At 52.5% G+C, this 23,161-nt stretch overlaps 8 protein-coding genes across 8 annotated transcripts; 4 read left to right on the top strand and 4 right to left on the bottom strand.

Moving 5' to 3' along the window:
* Window positions 1–5: 5 nt before the first annotated feature.
* On the bottom strand, window positions 6–2,259 carry CGCA056_v012627 (Transcriptional activator protein acu-15; the record flags this gene model as incomplete). Its single annotated transcript, XM_037327871.1, has 6 exons — window positions 6–198; window positions 257–790; window positions 853–939; window positions 997–1,866; window positions 1,949–2,041; window positions 2,204–2,259. The coding sequence occupies 6 exons, from the start codon at window positions 2,257–2,259 to the stop codon at window positions 6–8; spliced, it is 1,833 nt and encodes a 610-aa protein (XP_037174177.1).
* Window positions 2,260–2,841: 582 nt separating this feature from the next.
* Window positions 2,842–4,440, bottom strand: CGCA056_v012626 (Lactose permease; the record flags this gene model as incomplete). Its single annotated transcript, XM_037327870.1, has 4 exons — window positions 2,842–3,098; window positions 3,146–3,468; window positions 3,535–3,890; window positions 3,946–4,440. 4 exons carry the CDS (start codon window positions 4,438–4,440, stop codon window positions 2,842–2,844), a joined length of 1,431 nt encoding a protein of 476 aa, XP_037174176.1.
* An 887-nt stretch (window positions 4,441–5,327) lies between these two features.
* CGCA056_v012625 (Nitrilase) lies at window positions 5,328–6,440 on the bottom strand (the record flags this gene model as incomplete). Its single annotated transcript, XM_037327869.1, has 1 exon — window positions 5,328–6,440. One exon carries the CDS (start codon window positions 6,438–6,440, stop codon window positions 5,328–5,330), a length of 1,113 nt encoding a protein of 370 aa, XP_037174175.1.
* Window positions 6,441–6,912: 472 nt separating this feature from the next.
* On the top strand, window positions 6,913–7,974 carry CGCA056_v012624 (putative sulfite oxidase; the record flags this gene model as incomplete). Its single annotated transcript, XM_037327868.1, has 1 exon — window positions 6,913–7,974. One exon carries the CDS (start codon window positions 6,913–6,915, stop codon window positions 7,972–7,974), a length of 1,062 nt encoding a protein of 353 aa, XP_037174174.1.
* A 4,569-nt stretch (window positions 7,975–12,543) lies between these two features.
* CGCA056_v012623 (uncharacterized protein) lies at window positions 12,544–13,179 on the top strand (the record flags this gene model as incomplete). Its single annotated transcript, XM_037327867.1, has 1 exon — window positions 12,544–13,179. The coding sequence occupies one exon, from the start codon at window positions 12,544–12,546 to the stop codon at window positions 13,177–13,179; it is 636 nt and encodes a 211-aa protein (XP_037174778.1).
* An 807-nt stretch (window positions 13,180–13,986) lies between these two features.
* On the top strand, window positions 13,987–14,593 carry CGCA056_v012622 (uncharacterized protein; the record flags this gene model as incomplete). The annotated part of the gene is made up of 2 exons (XM_037327866.1): window positions 13,987–14,079; window positions 14,138–14,593. 2 exons carry the CDS (start codon window positions 13,987–13,989, stop codon window positions 14,591–14,593), a joined length of 549 nt encoding a protein of 182 aa, XP_037174121.1.
* A 321-nt stretch (window positions 14,594–14,914) lies between these two features.
* CGCA056_v012621 (uncharacterized protein) lies at window positions 14,915–15,752 on the bottom strand (the record flags this gene model as incomplete). The annotated part of the gene is made up of 3 exons (XM_037327865.1): window positions 14,915–15,303; window positions 15,358–15,417; window positions 15,596–15,752. 3 exons carry the CDS (start codon window positions 15,750–15,752, stop codon window positions 14,915–14,917), a joined length of 606 nt encoding a protein of 201 aa, XP_037174769.1.
* Window positions 15,753–17,412: 1,660 nt separating this feature from the next.
* Laccase-7 (Laccase) lies at window positions 17,413–19,128 on the top strand (the record flags this gene model as incomplete). Its single annotated transcript, XM_037327864.1, has 1 exon — window positions 17,413–19,128. The coding sequence occupies one exon, from the start codon at window positions 17,413–17,415 to the stop codon at window positions 19,126–19,128; it is 1,716 nt and encodes a 571-aa protein (XP_037174178.1).
* Between the last annotated feature and the right edge of the window lie 4,033 nt (window positions 19,129–23,161).

The raw sequence follows: 23,161 nt of genomic DNA, 5'->3' as shown, positions 1-23,161 counted from the left end.
GAATTTTAGTAGAGTATCTGATACTTGGACCTCATTGTTCGCAGAATAGACAACATGCTCTCTATACTCGACCCCGGGAACGCCCACTTCTCAATCAAGGATATCGCCTTGATCTGGAGTTCATCAATATCCGGCACGGTCTCCGCTAGGACTGGCGACAACGAAGCCAACGTCAACAGCAAAATCACCGCGAGCGTCCTGCCCACACCGAATTAGCCAACCCCAACGACCAAAACGCAGGAACCTCCAGACTTACGAATGCAGCACAATCTCCAACGACCCGCAAGACCCCTTCAACATATACTCCACCACATCCAAATACCCCCTACAATGCCCCAAACACCGCTTCGCATTCTCAACAACCACCTCACCCGGCCCCGCCCCGCCCTCCATCCCACACGCCTGGTGCAAAGACGGGCGGAAGATGATATCCCCCGCAGCATGGTACCTCAACACCATAATCGCCTCGTCCACACTCAGCGCGGTCCCGCTCGCGGTATGCAGGTTGGGCTTGATCGCGGATGGGAGCAGGTCATACCACGCGCCGAGCTGGTGGCTCAGCTCCGCGGAGACGGATGCGAAGGCGTCCGCCGCGCTGGCAGATTTTGGGGTCGGGGAGGCGGTGTCGTACATTACGTGGTGGATGCGGTTGAGCAGGCGGCGCGCGGAGAGGTCTCCGAGCCAGGAGAGCATGGCGGGGTCGGGCGGGTTGCCGCAGCGGGGGAAGGGGAGGTTTTCGATGACTTGGTCGATGCCGCTTCGGGGGAGGTGGTGTTCGGCTATGATGTCGCTGGGAATACAAGGTCAGCATGGATACCAGGAGGCGGGGGGTTGTTTTGATTTGGGATGTACCATTCGAGGACGAGGATGGCCCAGCATAGACGGGTTACGGGCTGGTGGGTGTGGGTTTCTTCCAAGGGTTGACGCATACTCCTATGTCTAAGGATCATATTAGCAGCTGCCCATCAGGTGGTGACAACTAGGACGACGCCTCACCGGATGGGATAGTGTTGTATACTCGTCGACGCCATGTGAACCAACCTCCATGCCTGAAGCGGTCTCCAGAGGTAGCTGTAGTACAGCGCAACAAGATACAAGCTCTGCGGGAGCAGTATAGTATCCCCAAACGAGTTAAACCACGTTCCTAGGAGCACCTGCAACGCGGGCGTGAACATCTCCACGCCAGGTAGCCAACCATTTCGCGTCAGATCAGGCGTGTCGACAGCCGCTCGCCCCAGAGCCAAGACGACCAGCACCAAAGCAGAACGCAGGTCAGCTTGCAAGGGGCTCCCCACGACATCTCGGTAGATAGGCTCAAAATCTCCCCTGTCGAGGATGGGATGCTGCGGGTTCACGAGATCGAAGAAGTTATCGACCAACGACGATGCTTCCTCCGCATTGATCTCGGCGAAGACGATCTGGCTCAGGGGTATCCGGGTCAGGGACAGCGGCTCAGGGAGGGACCTCTTGCTCTCCACGCGGAGGAACACGTCGGAGGGGTAGTCGCCGAGCAGCGCTTTGGCGGAACGCGATTGCAGGAGGCTCCCTGTGGTGGTCGAGTGGGACATGGGGATTGCCATGGGCGCGGTGATGCATGGTTCCGTCGGGGGCGCCGCGGGGGTCGCGGCGGCAGAGGGGATGTGGAGCGACGGGTCGACTGAGAGAGGTCCGTAGCCTGGGGACGGGAAGGCGGATTCTGGGGATGGGTTCTGGGATGGCGGTGGATATGTGTGTGAGGTCGGGGTGTAGTGGTCATCTGGCTGAGGGTGGGATGTTGGCGGAAGGGACGCGAAGTGTGTGAAGGACTGTTCGAGGCGTTGCAGACGGGAGAGGATCTCGGCTGTCTGGTCTACGGAGATTGGTCTTCTGGGTCATGTGGCAAGTCAGCCTCACAGCGGGAAAGGTCCCCTTTCTTCAGTGGGTGACTTGCTTGCGTAGGGTTTCTTACTTGTGTTCTTCCGTGGCAGGATACTCGCACTCTGAATTGTTGGCTTCCTCGCAGAGGGTGCAGACGGGTTGCCTGCCGTCGCATTTGCGTTTCCTGGGTATCGCGGAGATAAGTCACCACTTCCGCCTAATTACTCAAAGAGTTCACTGAACAGGAGAGGAAGGAGATGTGTGTCGACGGCGGCATCGAGCATCCGCCTGCGCATGGTGTTGCAGCGGGTGGCAGCGGGATCGGGTTCCGCCAGTGTAAACTCACCTTCGACGGCAATAATGGCAGGCGACGGCGGTTCTCTTCCGCTTCTGAGTCTCCATGATCACACTTCTCTGTGATATGGGACTCTTTCGTGTGATGTATCGTCTGAGAAGAGATGACTCCCGGGGTTTGATGGGAGGATGGCAGTTCTTGTGCGGCGGAAGGGCGGCGCTTCTCGGGCGGGATCGGCGGGACCACTTCCGCCTTTTTCGCAGCTTAATGTGGAGCGTTTCCCGGTCTAGTCCCGGTAAATGCTTGACTTTGTGGCGCCCGGATGATTGCAAAGATCACCTAGTGAACATGACTTGGGACGAAGGGCGCCAGTCAGAAGGGCGTGACTCATTTGGGTAATTGCCTTTTTGGGATGTTTGAAAGACAATATGAAGATCTAAAAGATCTATGAAATGCAAGAAAGTTTGGCAACAGCAGAGATCTTGCAAACTCGATACATTACTGAGCTGGTGACAAACGCGCCTTGCGTCCAAGTCGGACTGTCAATCGCCCCCGAACGCCGGTATCCACGCCAATGAGTGTAAGCACGCACCATCGACATCTCGAAACCAGACATTAATTAAGTAAACAGAGTTGAACATTTCGCTCGAGGTAGGGATAGAACGTAGAGCTCTCCAACGACTCAAATTTCACGAGATGGTCCTTGCAGCTGACTTCATCACACCCTCCTCAATCGTCTGAACAGCCTTCTGCCCATCAAACAAAACATCAACCTCCTCCAACGTCAGACCCTTGGTCTCCACCCACTGGAAGTAGATATACACCCAAACCAAGATGTTCCACGACGCATTGACGATGTAAGTCTTCCATCCAATGCTCTCCATCAGGTACGGAAACGCCATTGAGACCAAGACACCGCATGACTTGATAAGAATCCCCTGCATTGCTATGCCGTTCGCGCGCATGTTGTATGACAAAACCTCGGGTGCATACATGGCCGTGAGAGGCGTAATGCCAAAGGCGTAATGCCAAAGGCGTATGCACCCAAGAACAGAAAGATGCACGCGATGGTGCCGTATGTGCCAGCTTTGTCGCCCGAGGTCCCGTACTTGGCCGTGAGACCTGCGAGAAGGTAGAAGAAGGTTGAGCAGGTACCCAAACTTCCGAGAGCGAGGACTCTTCTGCCCAGTTTCTCGGCTAGTGTCGATCCGGTGATTGCAACAACTAATTGCCAGAAGGACAGGATGACATTGATCTGGAGTTGCGTGGTTGGATCGGTGACGCCAGCCTGACTCAGCATTCGGCCAAAGTAGTACCTGAAGTCGCCGGTCAGGTCATGAACCGGGCAGCTAATTAATAGTAACGAGGAAGCGCAAACTTACGTGATGACATTTGATCCCGTCAACATCGCCAGAGGCGCAACTGATAAGGCCAATAGTAGACGCTTGCGGTTGGGCTTCCGAACCATTCCGCGGATTCCCAAAGCGTTCCCCTCTCGCTTCTCGTATTCCAATGTTTCGATGATTTCTCTGAATTGCATCTGAACGTTGTCGTCACTGGCGTCAGCCCCGTTGACCTTTGCTAGCACTTGAAGGGCTTCGTCTCTTCGGTCGCGAAAGGCAAGCCATCGAGGAGACTCTGGGGCCAGATAGATAAGGATCATGACGAATAGAGGAGGTGCAGCCTGGAGGATCGAGGGGACTCTCCAAGCCCAATCCGATGGCTCAAGCGCGGAGGACTAGGAGGAAAGTCAGTCAACTCAACAGAGAGATGTGCGACATGAGTATACTCACACCATAAGAGATCCCGGCCGCAAGCAGGGCTCCAACAGCCCAACAGGAGAAGTAGAGACCTAATGCCAGAGACCGGATGGACGGCGCAGTCGTTTCCGCCACATACGTTCCCGCGGCAGTTTGCCCCAAACCGACTCCAATGCCAACAATGAGACGTCCCGCAATGAACATGGCGATGTTTACTGCTGCGCCGGCGATAATGGCGCCAATAATGTTGACGATACCAGATGCATAGAGGCCCATCTTGCGGCCTTTCCAGTCGATGAGCATCCCCGTGAATGGGCCGATGAGGATGGCCCCTAGGAAGGTAGCGCATGTGTTGACGGCTGTCGTTGCCGTTGTGAGCTCAAAGTACTTTTGGTACGAGGCCATTACGTTGAGGGAACCCATGAGAGAGCCGTCGTAGGCTATGGTGACGGAGTCGACAACGCATACTGACACCACCAGCGCCGTGCTCAGGCTCATGCGGAGGGAGGCTAACTTGGATGGTGACATGGTGAAGGAGAAGAGTGAGTCAATATCAAGGAGTATTGAGAAGGAACAGGCTTCCCAGGATGTAGAAGGCCAGCCTGCCTTATATGGAGTGTTCTTCCGCTGTGAAAACACCCGTTCCTCCGACCTTCAGAGGGTCTGAAGCCAGTACGACGCCTTCTATCGGTCGCCAAGATAAGAGAACTCCCTCAGAAAATGCGTATAAGCTGATTGGCGATGATACTCCGGGGTATTGTGTGTCCACACGAGGTGATCTGGGGAAGCGTTATCTGTGGGGAGAGTTTTGGGAACGGTGAAAAGTCTGCTGCTACTGGTTGGCTTTGAGGGCGGATATCCCGCCACAGACTCCGCTGTAATTTTGGGCTAGCCAGTTTGTAAAGATACCAAAAGAGGTTACTTGAACCGTACTATCACGGTCATATTGCTGTACTTCTTTACCTCATTGCTTTCTCTGCTCGCGTCGACGTCCGACGATTGTCCGGTTTTGCTCAGCCCCTTCGCCAGGCTTGTCTTTTACCTTGCATCTTCTACCTTATCTCTTGTTACTCATGATTTCTTGGAGATAATCTTCAGTATGCATATGATCCTCCAAATACAGGGTTGGCTGCCTTTGGAATGTATCGGAGCAGTACGTAGTAATAGTATTGAATATGTGGCCTAATGTTGCGCGGCAGGCACTTCTCGATCTCCGCGTACATGCTCTTTCAAATGCTACTATTATATCGTGATAAAACTTTCGAGGGCAATCAAGCTCATGAACTAATTCTAATCCTGTTCTCTTGTCTCTATACCTTCAGCCCACTCAGAAACTCGTCGCCGCGTCTCGCAGTTCGGATGCTGTCGAGAATCTTGAGACTCAAAGCAGTACAATACTCAGTCAAAAGCTTGAGCTATTGAGACGCGGACTCGTCTTTTAGTGCGTCTGCATCAACTGTCAAGACATCACCGACGAAGTTTGCCGGCTCTCTTCGTCTCCGGTCAACCTTCAACTCAAACACGTCGAGGCGTTGATATCCCCCAACGACATCGTGATACTGCTTGCCCTCAATGCAATCCTGAACATCCATATTCGCATACAAAATTCCCTCTGTAGCCTGCAGATATTCGGTCGGCTTCTGCTCCTGAGTCTCCGCGTCCACAGTAAACCCCTGCATCAACGACCCTGCAGGATCCAAGAACATCGTCGCACCGCGCTGCGAGTTCTCAAGAGCCGACGTGACAACTTCAGTCTGACTGGCTCCTGATGATATGATCTCGACGGCATCTTTCCCAAGAACGCCAGAGCACAGAACTCCGAAACACTTGGCTTCAAAGCAGTGTGCCGCCGCCCTTGTTCTGTTGGCAGCGACATTGTCGTAGTTCGCGCCCTTGGCCACGCTCGATCCCCCGTCACTCTTGCCAGCCTCCGGTGTTGGTATCCTCGTAGGCCAGATTGCAGGCCACGTCGAGATGTGAATCTGCTCACCCTGCGACATTAGCGCATACCTCGCAAGCGGGTTCGTGTTCTCCCCGCAGATCAGGTTTCCAATCTTTCCGTACTTCGTCACTGCCAGCCGGAGCCCATGACCATCTCCAGGCGCCCACGTCAACTTCTCGAAAAATGTTGGCATCAACTTCCTGCGGTGTACCAGAACTTCTCCGTTGGCGCCAATAATGACGTTGGAGTTGTAAAGAGTCGCGCTGCTCGATCGCACCTTCTCTGAAATGCCGACGCTAACCATAATGTCGAGCTTCTTTGCTGTAGACCGGATGGCTGAGACCTCCTCCCCGTCGACATAGACGGACTCGAGCGCCATGCGTTTGAAGAGGTCATGATTCTCAGTTGGCGGCCGCAGAGCTGACCAGATTGGGAACGCGGGGATGTAAGTCTCTGGGAAGACGACGAGGTTGGCTTTATTTCTGGCAGCTTCACGGATGAGGGAGATGGCCTTATCGGTTGTGCGGCGGGCGGAGAGGAAGATGGGTGAGACGTGGCAAGCTGCGATGCGGATTGGGGTGGCCATTGCGATGCGATGATGTTGTAAAGGTCGCTTGTCGCGTAAGATGCTGGATTCTCTTGCACTCGCATAAGTGGTTAACAGTGGTTGACGGTTGTCCTGGATGAGCATGAGTTTACTAAAATCCGGGGTTTGATAAGGCGCTGTTGACAGATTCGGAGCTTCTTCTGACCCCGATTTGGGGGCGGCATCCTTTCCGCCGCTTCCACTGCCCACGTCATTTAAGTCCCCCCGTTTCAAACACCGAAAACCCCAACGCAAGAACGCCAAGTTCACCAAATCAGTTGAGCCGTACAATCTCGTTCAATTCGAAGACTTTGCCCGATTTATTTGATGATTACGACTTTTTCCCACCAACCTCTCGTCTGAAAAGATAAGGAGGCTTGGACCGCAACCATGCTGCGGGGCCTCGCTGGGAGATGCAAGAGTTGGACCAAAGGCATACGGTTCGAAGACCAGTTGAACCACTGCTTTCAAGATGCTTCATCATGAGCAAGCTGCCAGCATGGATCTTTCTATTGCTCCAACGGACGGACGAGAACGCAATGCATGCCAGTCAATCGACCCCGCCGGCTTCTTCATTCGACGCCCGCCTCCTCCTCATCTCCTCGATACCTTCATTACACACGAGGAACATCTCTTCCAGACCATACACATGGGAGCTGCAGTGGTTGACAAGGATGAATGGCTTCTGGTCATAGAAGGGCTAGTCGAGCGGCCTTTCGCGCTGACCTTCAACCAACTATGTCAACTCCCGCGACATTCCGTGACGGCTTTCCACGAGTGCTACAGCAGCCCTTTGAAGCCGCCGACAGAAGCCGTTTGGCGCATTGGGAATGTCGTCTGGACTGGGGTTCCACTGTCCTTCCTCTTGAACCTTGCTCGGCCATTACCTGCGGCCACATTCGTCTGGTCTGAAGGACTCGATTACGGCACCTTTCACGACATCACGGCGGACCGATACCAAAAGGATCTTCCATTGACCAAGGCTCTCAATGAAGAAGTCCTTGTGGCGTACGAGATGAATGGTAAGCCATTGGGCAAGGAGCGAGGCGGGCCTGTGAGACTTGTGGTACCTGGCTGGTTCGGGACAAACATGACCAAATGGTTATGCCGTTTATCTCTTCAGGACAGGCGAGCGGAAGGACCTTATACGACGACATTCTACAATGAGATTGATCCCACGGATCCAGAAAGCAAGAAGAAAAGCCCGGTGTGGAAGGTGGAAGTCAACTCAATCATCATGAAACCGGAACCTGGTGCTGTTTGCCGGGGACCGAACGTGCAGGTCGAGGGCTGGGCATGGTGTTTTGAAGAAGTAGTGGAAGTCTTGGTCAGCGCAGATGCAGGAAAGTCATGGAACCTGGCCAGCATTACTCCAAGGACGGAATTTGAATGGCAGAGATGGGAAGTATGCTTGAAGCTTCAGGCCGGGGAACACAAAGTGATGGCCAGAGCGAGGTCTGTATCAGAACAACAGCCTTTGGGCGGACGAAGGAATCATGTTCATACTGTGGCAATCCGAGTCATGCTTTCATAACCCACAGCGTGGGCTTCGAGAGGATGAGGGTTTACAGACCTTTAAGGTTGATACATGGTCAACGATTCCCTCGACGGAGTGATGCACAGTACTTACGAGGGTTCGCCAAACCTTGTGCTAGATCTGTCCGTAATGATAGACAGATATAAGTCTCCGAAGACTGACATTTAAAGGGTTCCGCAAGTCATTCAGTGAGCTCCAAATATAATCCCTTTGGCTGGAACCTGAGAGTTGCGACGGATCCAGAGAAAAGAAGAACGGCGCCCCTGAAACTTTGACTGCAAATGTCGAGAATCTATTGATTTCTCGCCCCTGGTTGACAAAGATCTGATGGCGCAAAGATAGACGGCCGGCCGAACCCGAGGTATGCAAAATAGTCCGACACTGTCGCAAGTACTCCAGCCCTCAAGGCGATGGATACAGGCGGCAAAATGCGAGTCTGTCGTACTCTCGAGTTTCTGGGGCAGATCATTATTGTTGAAATTGCAACGTCCGCGAGCAAAACTTGGTGGGATTTCTGGACACTGTCAGTCGAGATGATCAATCTGGCTGAGATGAGTGAACACGATCAACCAGGGTTGCCGATCACATTCCGATTAAGGAAACTCCGCCATGGGGTTCGGAAAGAACTTTGGAATAGTTTCCCCATCAGCACGATCCAGCCAGAGTCCACTGCAACTCACATGAGAAGCAGCGCTGTCGCCCACCCATCCGAACGATGCATCTCAGCTTCACGCCAGAGACAGAATGCTTGCGCAAACATCGACTCCAGGAATAGCTTCAATCGTGATCCGCAACGATCAACTGCTGATTGACAGACAGCACGGCGCTAAGTCAGACAGCGACTATTGAAAAGACGCGTACGCTACGGGTCTAGTCCGGGCCTGGCTCGGTCTCGCTCATCGTGAAGTCGCATTGAAGACTTCGGCACTTCTTGGCGGGTCTTTTCTTCGAGGATTGTCCCAAAAATGGGTAGACTCGCAGAAGGAGGGTGGTTGTATCGTGGCAGAGGAATACGAAGAGGAGAACAGGAAAAGATGGTGTTCTGGATTGACAAGAAAATCGCGTCATGACGCTCAGCAGGACGCCGTGCATAGATATTCATGGTCAGCCGCAACGCGCGGCCAGGGCCAAACCGGCTGCACGCAGGAACAGCGACACGCACTCGCTGCGCTCACGCGCACCCAGAGTGATGTGGGCGACCGTCCAGTTTTTACCTTCGGGCGCGGCGCCCACCCGCCCGGGCCGGTACATCGGGATCGGGCCCCCGCCTCCCGCATTGCACCAGACCCCCGGCCTCGGTCCCGCTCCAGGGACTCGTCGTCTATGCCGAACACGCAAAGCCCACACCACCGCTTTCGGCCATGTCCACGTATCCGCACCTGAAGGTGGATGGTACCCACGCACAGCTGAGCCTGAAGCCGCGTATGTCCGATTGCCCGCAGCCTGCAGGTCCGCCCTGCCTGAAGACGCAGGGGAAACTATTGACTTAGTCAGTTACTCTGGGAATAGCGGGTGATGGATCAGCCGGTGGTTGATGATGTTTCATCGAGACTATCTGGGTCGTTCGGATTCCGCACAACTCGGATTTGGCCGCTGACATGGAGGATGTCGAGCATGAGAGTCAGGTCTGCCGAGCCTGCCGGAATAGTGATGAGTCCAGTGGGCCATGATACCTTCCCATTGAGGGCATGCAGGGCTCAATGACAAGGTCATTTTTGTGTGTCCGAAAGGGCATCGCAGCGTGAGGCTTTTCGGGGTCATTGGGTTCCCCCAACTCTGAGCTTCAACTTTTCCTCTCTCTTGATGTCTTGGGTTTTACCAGCGGTTGAGCGACTGTCTACACATGCAAGGACATGAAAAGCTCATTTTTTCCTAACTCCTAAAGCATTTGGATCGAAAAATTCGCGAAATATAGTTACCGTTGTATGCAGGAACTCTGCTCCTATTACCCTTCATTATTGAGTTACCAGTCTCCACAGCTGCTTGGTGGATAACGGCGCGAACTTCAGATCAGTCCCGTCGAAAGCTTGCATTCTGACACGGTATCTCTGATAGCTATGACTTACTGTTCGCTTGTAGTCTTCCAAAGCCTATTCAATGGTCTTGCCTAAGTGTTGGTGCGGTTTGGAAAAACTTGCTCAGCTAAGTGGAACCATTTTTAGTATTGCAGAATATCTCTGGAACACAGCTAACGACTCGTCGTTCAATAGTAGTAGGATTATCGAAACTTATCGTTGCACGATCGTTATCCGATGCGAATTGACTACCAAGACGATGCGAGGATAAAATCAGATACAAGGCCTGTCGCTGCGACATGGTTCGCCATCGTCCACATCAGATGCCAATCGCATGCAGGACAGGTGGACAAAGGGAACAGGTCCTTGATCATTCATCGAAGTCGAGATTTCTGTGCCACATCAAGAAATATTTTTCGCGGTCTCGTAATTTTCATTTTGGTTGTGACTCCTGTATTCCGATTGGTGTGGTGGTGGTTCGAACAAGACTTTGAACATGAATCAAAACAATACCGACCGTTGCGCAGCTGCACTTGGCTTAAATGCCTCATATTGTAAGCGCAGCAAGACGCGGAGTTCTTGCATGTCCAGGGACTTTGTTCGCATTGCCGTTTCGAAATAAGGCGCTTTGTTGACGCCACAGGGCCTCATTGGACGTTGGGTGAGGCTTGCGATCGATCACCGTCCGGCATGAATGCACTACCGAAAAGCCCTGAAAGCCGGAATCGCAATTGAGCATTGCTTATCGATTGGCCCAGTGCTGACGTCGGCCCCGATTCGCCAGTCAACACACGTGTCAATAGCCAGACGTTTCGCAGAGCCTCTTCTTGTGTTCCGTCAACAGCCCATTAGACTGTATGATATAAAATCCTGTTTTGTCATATGATTCGTTACGCAAACGAGTTTTGCAAAAATTGAGAGGCCGATCTGCATTTGTTTATAAATCTGTTCATCGTGGAGGGGCACATTGGGTACTGTCTGCGACCAAATGGCCTTAGAGATGCGGGACTAAGCAGTCGCCAGCTCATCGATGCATTAAATTGACGAATTGTAATTGAGAGACTAAACAATGCAACAATCACAATATGCAAACATTCGCCCCATTGTCACAGCATACCATGAGCACATCCGCCCCAAGACTTTGCCTTGTCCTAGGGTATGAGGTTGCCTTCACACCAACGCGATGGTTCGCCATCACGAGTTTTTTCAACGGGCGAACCCAAAATCACCCTTGTTCCTGCACAGTACTTAATTCTTGAGCCTAATTGGCGAATGTGGGATGGATTTTATGGCCCTCTGGACAAGCGACTTGTCGTGATTGGACCGCTCGCGAATCTGACATGCAGCTAAGTCGTGGCAGCTCCATCCAGACCTTGACCAATCCGGAAATGCACATATTCTGTGCTACAAGCTTCATAAACCCCCCATGTCGACATCCGTAGTTCACGCGCCGCCGCCGTTGCTTGCCCACATTCACCGCTCCATGTCCCAACGCCTCTCGAGTCTGGACGCACTGTTCGCGTCGTATTGTGTTCCGTCGCCGGTGACCGAGACTGTTTGCTGAACACGGAGCTGCTCGCCCGTCCATCATGGTGACGCCGCCGACTGCCCAACAATGGGAGCAACACCGCTCCGTCATTGTTGACATGTACTCGCGCCGGCCGTTGAAGGCGGTCCGGGCGCATATGAGGGAGACGTATGGGTTCTTGGCCACGTGAGAGATATTTCTACCACCGGTTCAATGCAAAGTACTTATTAGTTCTCCAGGGATCGTATGTTTAAGGGTCGCTTCAAGACGTGGGGAGTCGAAAAGAACAGACGGCATAGACGAGATGCGGGGGACGGTGGGCCAGACAGCCGAGAACAATCACCCGCAGGACCATCACAACCAGCTCCCTTGCCAGACGACCTCGACATCCCTTCTCACGATAGCATCATCCCTCGCCGACTACCACCAGACCCCGCCCGTGCGATAACACCACCGGAAGAGTCCCCAATAATCAACGATGCCGCATCTGAATACTCGGAAACACTGTCTCCCCGTCCACAACCTTGGCCATTGACGCCGGCAACTACGGTAGGGGACCTCTCTCCTACCGGCTCTCAAGATGGCGAAAACCTCACAACCCCACAGACATGCCAAGAGATCGTGAGACTAGCTAGCGAAATACTCGCGAGACTAGTTGCGGAACGTCGAGACAGGCCAGCACCCGATGATCACGTCGATATATATCAAAGCCTCCACTCCAAACTCCGATTCGAAAGTCAACTACGCAGCTCTCTGGTAAATCGTCAACTAAAGGTGGGGGAATGCAAAACGGTTGCCGGTAAGACAGTCGAAGAGATGATCACATCATTCCACGCGACGGTACCAATCGGGGTCTTGAGCACGTTGAACCAGATAACGAATTGGACTACGATCCAAGAGCTGGTTACACTTTTATTTGAGACTTCCCAAACAAATCCAGGGACCCACCATGATTTTGCCCAGCTTATACGAAAGCTTCGCCATCTTGTTTTTATCACAAACCACGAAGAATTTCAGTCGTCCATGGAACAGATTTGCTACCGTCTTGAAGATAGAGTAGAAGAGACCCTGGGCTCGATTAGTCTCGTCGGGTTTTATCTCATCCTTCTACTCAACGCAAGAAAGGCTAAATCCATCCATAAGACGGACAATAAAATCCGGAGAAAATCTCTTGAGATCACCCGACACGTTACACTACACCACGAAGACCAACCAAAGGTTGTGCTGGATTTTCACCGATACGTTATTGCGTATCTGTCAATAGTGGCACCTGGGGAGAAGGATGTCCTGGATATGGCGGAGGTGTTCTACAAACGCGCCCAGGAATACTTTGACTTGAACGAGCACGTCGAGGGGTCACACGCGAGGCTCTACTACGGGTCCAGCTGCGCCTACTTGGCTGATTGCCGCTACGTTCGTAATAACACGGAGGACCGCCACCAAGCGCGCAGTCTTCTTTTCCAATCCATATGGTGTTATGCCAACGCTCCGTGGGCGAACAGAGCAAACGCTGAACGTCAGATGAAGAAGTTAAGGGAATGGTGCGAGGAGGCGAACGACATGGAGAGACTGGGTATGCTGCGGGGTATTGAAGACATGATGGAAGAGGAAGCTCGCCAGAGAGGTGGTCCTTTGATCCCTAGGGCAGCAGCAACTTGAACAGGCGCACCGACTTCAAGCCGCATGAGCATGGCCTGAAGATCCAGCAGTGTGATATCGAAAACTTCATGCTAACGCCACTCAATCGATGTTATCATTGTGGACAACCCACGGAATGATGCAGGGCGTGCCTTGATAAGGCTGAAGCCAAGGAAGATGCAGATCTGGAAGATTCCCGAACGAGGTTGGTCCCACATCTTGAAACAAGCTGTCAGCCGCAAGAAGTGGGTTGGGACTTGCGTCATGTCGCCTTCGCCTCCCCCCTATCTTCTCCAGTTCGGTGAATTCGGTGGGTCCCGGTGTGTTCACCGACCCAGACCGAGGCAGACCGAGTCCGACCGGACTAAAACGTCCGCATCAGCACTTGGACGGGATATTCTGCGCTTATCGGATCTCCCAACCACACCCACCAAGAAACATTGGATCCTGCATCAGATTTTCGATTTCAATTTGCCATCCACTGCCAATTCGTTTCTTGCCTTTGTCGACAATCGGGCTTTCTGACATCATGAGGGTCTTTGCTGCGATTTGACTTCATCGCTCCACAGGAAAAGTGGTGCTCTTATCTCATCCTCCGCGACCGTGATGTAATTGTGATGTTGCATCATGATCGCCTCAGAGATATCTCATCGAGGCGATTTTGCAGTTTCCAATAAGCTACTTAAGACAATGTTTACGACTGGACAAGTTGGTTTTTTTTTTGTTCTACACAATCGAATCAACCGCGATCACAAGAGATACCCAATTCCACCATTATCAACAAACAACAACTCTCCAATCCATAAACTTTACTTCCACACTATAAAAATGTCTACCACCAGAAACATCGACTCCGTCAACCCCAAGCAGGGCGAGTTCCACCCCAGCGTCCCTCGCTCTGAGCCTCTCACCACCAAGGGCGTAAGTTATCAATCAATCACTCTCACCTGAAGCGCACATCATTCTAACCCCAACACAGCATGCCCCCGGCACCAAGGTCGGAAACGACGCATACCCTGAGTTCCACGCCCAGGCCTACCCTGCAGGCACCGCACCCCGGGAAAACACCTTCCAGCCCAACGCAGTTTCCGAGACCCCCGGCCAGGCCCTGAACCCCAACGTGGACCCTTCAGGTCGGACGGCGGCTCACGACTTCCCCGGCGCTACCTCGGCTGACGTACACGCTGGTCTGGGCAAGCCTGTCCAGGGCCAGACCAGCGCCGAGATGCATGGCTCCAACGTCGGTCGCCGCGCCAAGGAGAGCGCTGGCCTCGAGGGCGTCGGCGCTTCGGGCAAGGACAACTTCCGCGACCGTCGCCTCGACGTTGGTGTCGCTCCCGGGGCTCGTGGTGATGGTGGTAACCCTGAGAACATCACGCCTGCGGAGAACCTGCCGCCTATTTCTGCTGAGGAGATCGCGAGCGAGCGTCGCTGAAGCATTTTAATGAGGCGAAAAGTCATACTTTGTACTACTAGATTATACGTCACGAGCGATGATGATTCTGTTTGGCACATGAACCGGCAAGGGGTTTAGATCAGAAATGAAAAAGAATTTCAAGCCATGTTTGATTTCGCACTCCCAAATTCTATCCCGCTACGTGTTCCCATTGAATGATCCCTAGATTCCGCCACTACACATTACAAAACGCCTGCAACGTTTGGAAATGCGCAAAGGCCCAAGAAGCAAGTATACACAGGCCTGAGTCCTCCACCTTGATGGTGAGAGAGCTCAAGCGTCCAAGAGAGAGCGATCCGCTTAAGCAGAGGTCTCAGCCTCGGCGGTGGTGATCTGGGCGTTGGAGGGAGGGGTCTTCTTGAGGGTGAGGGTGATCTTGTTGGCGGAGTCGTCGCCAGTCTGGTTCCACTTGAGGTTGTAGATGCCGTCGACGCTGCTGGGCGTAGCATACCACAGAGACTCCATGCCGCCACCGGAGGTGCTGTCGACGAAGATGAAGGAGCCGTAGAAGGTGAAACCAGAGGTCTGACGGTCAGTAGAGCTGGAGTTGGAGAAACCGACGTCGTGGGAGCCAGAGGTCTCGCTGGGGATGGAGAAGGGAAGGTTGGACCAGGTGGGAAGAGTGGTGCTGTTGCCGATGGCGGTGGTGTTGGGAGCGCCGGTCCAGGTGTTGTTGTCATTGGGGGTGACTTTGCGATGGTCAGTCAACATGTTCTTGCCAGGGCCTTGGTGCGGTGACTTACAGATGACAGGGGCGGCCTGGGTGTCGTTCAACTTGGTGTGGTCGCCGAAGTAAGCATCGCCTATTGATTCTCCGTTAATACCAAAGTAGAATAGGTATGTCAAAAGAAGAGCTTCAAAGCCGGACAAACGAGAACAGGGGGGGCGTGCACTCTGAGCCTAAAAGCTCCTATTTACATGCGGTGAGGTATTGTAAAACCCTCGAAAAAGAAGCTCGAAATGATACAGTACCGGACGCACCTCCAGAGGAGAACATGGCAAGTCCTCCAATTCCGGTGCCATAGGCGTAAACCTGGAAAGGACTGGAGTTGTCGGCGGCGACGGCGCGACGCTCCGAGGAGGGAGCAGCGGCCGCGAGGGCGGCGAGGAACAGAAGAACGGATGCGACGGGCTGCATGGCTGCGGTTGTCTTTTTCAAAAAAGTGAAAATGAGAGTGGAAGGTCGGCTAAACGATTGGATGAGGCTGTAAAAGAGACTCGAGGAGAAGAGCGAGAGAAAAGGATGGACTAGGTGAGTGTAGGTGAAGAGGTGGGGTTCCTAAAAGGGAGTTGGCTGAGGGGAGGCCGTGTTGATTAAATAAAAACCGCAGAGCATTGTCGAGTCATCCGTGCAAGCCGCGTCTCCTTGCCGGAGTTCCCTATACAAGGTTGCAAATTTTATTCGGGTTTCTTCCCGGCACAGGTTACCCAGCCAGATGCAACACAACCTTTACAGCTTCTGTTCCTGGCAAAGACGCAACTTGGACTTTGACAAACTTGGGCACGAACGTACGCTTTGGTACTAGGCAGAATTCCGCATGTTCAGGGAAGTATGTTGATGAGGCTTAGACTCCACTGTGATATCAGGTGGAGAGGTGATCTAGCATCAATTCTCCTGTATTTCCTGCATGTCCTTGACGCGTCGGTCATTGCCGTGACGGCAACTGGCCAAGCTTTTTCGAAGCTGATGGGACGGAAACGGCCCTGGGCCAACCATAAAGCGTGGAAGCGCCGTTGTCGTTTATCGGGAGCTAGGCACATCCCGGAAGCGGGGGACATGTCAAGCCGGGAGTGGTGTTTCGGAATGTGGGATGAACGGGGGCCATGCTGGGGTCCACGATCTATGGGGCTTTTGCGGGTTCTTGATATATAGCAGGGATATTATAGGCCGAGACCATCGCGAAAGGGGGATGGCTTCGAGCGAAACCACGTAAGATCAAGGAGGCTGCGCAACGTGTTCCTGGCGAGGACGAACACCCCCTTCAAGCACAGACAACCTCGCCCGTAGAGCGGAGTCGGAAGTTTCTAAAATCAGCGTCTCCAAGTGGAGACCTAATCGGCCGGGCATGGAGCTCCGATCGCTCCCACACTTCCGGATGGTCGGTCAACCCGGTCATCCACGGCTCAGAGCGTCGACCGAACGGCACAACCGGCCCTTCCTTGACTCCTGGATGTCGGCCCTGTGAGGCTGCAGCGGGTCGAACCCCAGCCGACTCCTTGACACCCCCCTCTTTGCCTAGCTTCTCCTTGACGCTGGCCCTAGCATTGTGAATTAGTCTATAGCTGCTACGAGTCAGCCCAACTGCGGTTCATTTACACGTCTCCAACACGTACCATCTTACGACCCCGTACAGCCACGCATGGGTCACATAGGGGCATGTATCAGAAACATCCTTCTTTCGACATGGGAATCATCGTGAGATATTGCCGTGATCCATAGACGCTTTCTCTCGCTGAATCTATGCATGAAGATCATAACCTACTGGGGCAAGTCCGAGGAGCTATGGTCCTATGGATACCGGCAAGAGCGGCTCTACGGGAGACTGGAGACGTGAAGCCATTCACTGGGGTAATAGAGTTTTTAGACTCTATGAACTATCGCTCTTGCCGCGAGCCGGTTGATGTGCGGAATACATAAGCTCTGCGGCCCGTCGGTTGTTTGACTCCATTCCCACTCTCTCACCACCCAGCACAGTTCGCTCTGCGCTTCCATTCGCTCTTTGCTTCCTTCACTCTTTTCCTACTTGTGTCATCCAGTCTTTCTTTTACCTTCTCTTGGCACTTCACACTCCCTCACAATGCTCAAGTCTCTCTTCGTGGCCGGAGCCCTCGCCGGCTTGGCCTCTGCCTTCCCTTCCGCTGTGGACTCTCCCTTCCCGTCCAAGCTCTACCCTCGTGCGGCTTGCAGTGGCAACACTGCCAGCACTCGTTCTGAGTGGTGCGATTACGACACCAGCACCGACTACATGAACACCGTCCCCGACACGGGCGTCACCCGCGAGTACTGGCTCGAGCTCACCGACGTCACCGTCTCTCCCGATGGTGTCTCCCGCTCTGCCATGGCCGTCAACGGCTCTATCCCCGGTCCCACCCTGTTCGCTGACTGGGGTGACACTGTCACCGTTCACGTCACCAACTCCCTGACTACCTCCAACAACGGTACCAGCATTCACTTCCACGGCATTCGCCAGAACTACACCAACGAGGCCGATGGTGTCAGCTCCATCACCCAGTGCCCTCTGGCGCCCAACAACACCATGACCTACACCTGGAGGGCCACCCAGTACGGGTCTACCTGGTACCACTCCCACTTCGCCCTCCAGGCCTGGCAGGGTATCTTCGGTGGTATCATCATCAACGGTCCCGCCACTGCCAACTACGATGAGGACCTCGGCATGGTCTTCCTGAACGACTGGGACCACCAGACCGTCGATGAGCTCTACTCCACCGCCGAGACCTCCGGTCCCCCGACTCTCGACAACGGTCTCATCAACGGCACCAACGTCTACGGCGATGACGGCGACTCCACCCAGACCGGTACCCGCTTCAACATGACCTGGACCTCCGGTACCTCCTACCGCATGAGACTCGTCAACGCTGCCGTCGACACCCACTGGAAGTTCATGATTGACAACCACACCATGACTGTCATCGCTGCCGACCTTGTCCCCATCACGCCCTACACCACCACCGTCCTCGACATGGGCATGGGCCAGCGCTACGACATCATCGTCACTGCCGACCAGGCCGACACCGCCGACAACTTCTGGATGCGCGCCATCCCCCAGGCTGCCTGCTCTGACAACGACAGCACCGACAACATCAAGGGTATCATCGCCTACACCAGCACCATCGGCACCCCCACCACCTCTGCCTACGACTACACCGACTCTTGCGACGATGAGACCGACAACCTCGTCCCCTACCTCTCCAAGTCTGTCGATGACGCCAACTGGAACGACCTCGAGTCCGCCACCGTCGGCAAGAACACCGCTGGTCTCTTCAAGTGGTACCTCAACAGCACCTCCATGCTCGTCGACTGGGCCGACCCGACGCTCCTCCAGATCGTCAACGGCACCACCAGCTGGGAGACCGATGATGCTGTTATCGAGCTCTCCGAGGCAAACAAGTGGATCTACTTCGTCATCGAGACCACTCTGGCCGTCCCTCACCCCATCCACCTTCACGGTCACGACTTCTTCATCCTGGCTCAGGGCTCCGGCACCTACTCCAGCTCCGTCTCCCTCAACACCACCAACCCTCCCAGAAGAGATACTGCTATGCTTCCCTCCTCCGGCTACCTCGTCATGGCCTTCGAGACCGACAACCCGGGTGCCTGGCTCATGCACTGCCACATCGGCTGGCACACTTCTGAGGGTTTCTCCATGCAGTTCGTCGAGCGTCTTGATGAGATCACCGCCCTCACCGACTCCACCACTGTCCAGGACATCTGCACCAACTGGTCCAGCTTCCAGGAGGAGTACTCCATCGAGCAGGAGGACTCTGGTGTCTAAATCTCACGTATCTAACATCATCACGAACACATTCATTGGGTTGAGAACGGTTTTCCTTGAGTCTGCATAAAGGGATGGGTTGCGGGCGAACTGGGTGTTTCATTTTGTGCCTTCCACATATAGACCAACTTTTTCCTCACATACACGAAAGGGCTTAATTCTTCAAACTCTTAAGTCTTCAAGCTAGCGGTATGAACTGGTTGCATGGGAACGCCGCGGGGAGGACGACGAGAGCGAAGCAAATCCATAACTAGACGTGGACAATTCCTGTGTACATAGTTCCGCGCCGGAAACGGCTCGAATCTGCATGTTTGCTGCTAGCACATCTAAATCGAGTTCTTTTGAAAACACTTTGAACATGACGGTGAACATGACTTGCAACCTAAATCGACTAACACTCCCAACTTACAGACTCTAACTTGCAGACTGTCAGCTTGCGCTAAGCTTTCTGATTCTGTTTGATTGCCACGCATGCCGTTCAACCTTGGAGGGATGTTTATGTCTTGACAAAATGTCTGTGAGAGACAGCAAACCTAAGATGAACCTTTCCAAGCCGAACAGTTCAGACGATTTAGGAACCAACCTCACTGGTTTTACTGGAGGTTTCTGTCTATTGTTACCAAATTCACATGTTTAGCTTCGTCAAAATTGATATCTGAAGTGTGTTCACGTAGTACTTGGCATAAATACTTCGTATTCCAAAATATCATCTTGAACGATTTCGTTTTGAAATAATCATGAAATCAAGATACCGAAAAGAATTTTTTTCGACACGCAACATGACATATTCGAGGTGATCAATGCGAAGATGCAATCAGAAACATGTAACGAAACTAAGACTACTCTGCAAGCGCATCTGCAGCAGCAAAAACTGTTTACTCGATACTTTTTCACTGTCACATACTGATCAGTTGAAGCCGGGACGACTCGATGAGTCCCTCGCCACCTTACCACGTCCGGCCTCAACGCACGAATACCTACGGTCACATCGCTGAGTCTTTGAGAGTTCCGCCTAAGGTTGGGATGATACAACCCTGCGCTACCTTCGGGTGAAGATCGACGCTTTCGAGGCACTACAGACGAAGACCACATACTGCAAGGAAGTCGAGGTGAACGAGATCGTGCTTTCCGACGACTCATGACTTCAGCAGCGGAGACATCTGAGAACCTACTGATGCATTGGAACCATTGCTGATCACTCTGATTCATTCACATTTCATGACCACATTACCAATTGCTCAACAGCTCGGTCACGGCCCGATTACCCCTCAATGAGGTCAAAGTCAATCTATTCTCACGAGAATTAGCAAAGTCTCCAGTTTGGGGACCCAGTTCCTCTTCAGGAAGGCAATCTAATCTTCCCGATTACCGATGCCCACATCCCGAAACACTTAAGCGCCCGCGATGAACCTAAAACCACCTTCCAACTCGGTCTTAGCCCCGACCAACGCATCTACGGACCCCAAAAGAGACAGCAATAAGGATGCATCCGACCGCAATATACACCTCCGAGAGTCAAAATCAGTGTTTTTGGTCATGGAGACAAGGAAGCGCGTTGTTTTTCTTCATTAATTCTCCAAAGTAAGCAAACGAAAATCGGAAAGGGCAATGTGTTTGAGTCAGTTCCCCTTGAAGCAGTTTAGAAACTCGCTTTGCTTGAAACACAAATTTCCGGCCACTTTGGCAACTCCGAAAGAAGCACCTACGGAACTGGGTCCATCCACGTCCCGGATATGCTTGTTTGTTTCCGAACTTCCGGCCACCACAACAATCAAGAATCAGCCACCGCTCGAACCATCGCCAATGTTGATCACCCACGTGAACCGTCTTGGCAGGTTAAGAGTTTTGTCGCCACCGGAAAAGTCAATTCAGGAGGGTTTGGACTCGGTCATGAGCTCTTTATTAACGGAAGTTCGGGATCAATTATATATTGATTGTACTGACTCTTCTCTTTCCACTCGATGTAACACGAAAGGTTCATGGTTGGCTGTTATCTTTGTTATCTCTAGCAGCTAATCATTCTCATGATCACTCTTTACCCGCAAGATTGACGGTCAATATGGCAGATTCCGTTTTCGCGGATGTATCCTACGGCTCGTCTACTGAGTCGTACTTTGAGTTGAATCAGTGAATCGTTGACAACATGATGAACAGTGATGAAAGCCAAGTGGCGAACAATACAGCGTAGTAATAAACAAAATATATTGTTCCGACAAAGTGTGCTTGGGCAATACCCACAAAGACGATATTCATTCAATATTCACATGTGGTGACATCTTGTCATCATTCTCACTCAGTATGCAGAACGGAATGGACAAATCTAGGCGTTGTGACATATTGATGATCTTGGAAAAATGGAGCATGTGGGCAGTGTGATTGTTGGGGCTGGATAACACCTCCTCCTACTGGGACCTCCACGGGTTGTGGTAAGTAGGCATTCTGGAAGTCCAAGTAGGTGTGTGGCGTCATCCAGCCCTCGCAATTGAAGTGTTCTGTGTGTTTCCTCGTTTCTTCGGGAATTCTTGTATGCATACGAGAACGCCACTGGTAAGATCGCGAGTTCCGTCGTCGTCTGTATTGGATTTGTTGAGAAGATGGCCAGAATGAAAGAAAGAATAATCAAAGAGAGTCACAGTTGAGCTATTTGATGGAACTGAACTGATATTCTTGTCGGTAGCTTAACTCTTTACTGAATGGAGGTAAATCATGTCTTTTTGTGATATTATTTGTTATTGTTTTGTATGCACATTTTCGTTTCGTGATATTGGTTTTGGATTGTTTGCCACTTTTCCTAAGGAAGAGGAGCAAACCAGAAGAAATTCAAAACAGAAAGGACTCAACAAGTGACGTCGGCTTGTTGCCATATGCGAAGCAATATATCATTCTCACGCACTTGCTCATTACACTCGCATTGGCCGTTGATCTTCCTGTCCATATCAAACTTTCGTGCCTCGTTCATGAACTTACTTGGAAATACGACACCACGTAGCCAAGATGCAAATCGTGATAATAGGCTGCATTTCGTTTCTTGACTACGTCTAGTCATAAGTCGCAGAAAAGAATGGCTGTCATTCATCACATACTACAGAGATGACCATTGGGCGGTCTGGGAATGGTGACAGCTTTTTGAAGCCAACGTCATCATCAATCGCAAGATTTTCGCATTTGACCGCCTTATTCCATAGGATGTCGAAGAGGCCCGGAACAAACGGCTGGCTGCTGACGAAAAAGACTCATAGTAGTTGTCCAGCTAGTAAGTGATGTTGTCATTCTGACCGCCATTGTTGTCATTAGTTCGCCTATAACATGCTCTCATATGATCCAAGTACGGTATCATTGGTTTAGGTCGACGCGGCTTCCACGTAACTTACGATCTAGCGGTCTGTAGCTCAAACATCCCGTGATATCCGTGGTGCCCGAACCGAACCTGAGGGCTCATCACTACCAAAAGATGCAATCACAATGATCATCAGTCAACAACATGTCGATAATTGCAAGTGCGGTGTTATTCTCTCCATCGAAGATTTGTTGTTGCGCGACTCGCATCATCCGAATTCGTAAGCCCCGCGGATCCCAATGTGGAAATCGGCGATGATCCTCATCTGGCTTTACAACCCTTTACAACAATGAACCCTCATGATTAGACACCACAGTCACCACATGGCCCGACAATTGTGTTTAACCGAGGGCCTATTTTTACTTTGGTGACGACGCACAAAGTCAACCCCTCACGATGCTAATTTCCCAACTCAACTCTACTCACCATTTTCCACGTGTGCGTGCATGCCGCTCACCCGCTCGGCTTGAAGAACAATTCAGCCCCCAATGACCACCCATGGTGGACTCGTCACCTCTGCATTTGCGCCAATGACGTCCGGTCACGAGTCGCCGAAATAGGAGTTGGTCAGACTTTGGAAGCTCAGCCTCACGACTGCGGCCCACGTCTTAATAACAGACAGAGTTGTTTCTCCGCTATAGGCAGGGCTGCACTGCTGAAGGCTCCCCGCCTAAATGGCTATGCCCTAACTTCAAA

The sequence above is a fragment of the Colletotrichum aenigma genome, assembly GCF_013390185.1.
Source record: "Colletotrichum aenigma strain Cg56 chromosome Unknown KSG_Cg56_contig08, whole genome shotgun sequence".
Taxonomy (NCBI): Eukaryota; Fungi; Ascomycota; class Sordariomycetes; order Glomerellales; family Glomerellaceae; genus Colletotrichum; species Colletotrichum aenigma.
Note: the sequence above shows the minus strand (reverse complement) of the source record. Positions and strands in the feature narration are given on the sequence as shown.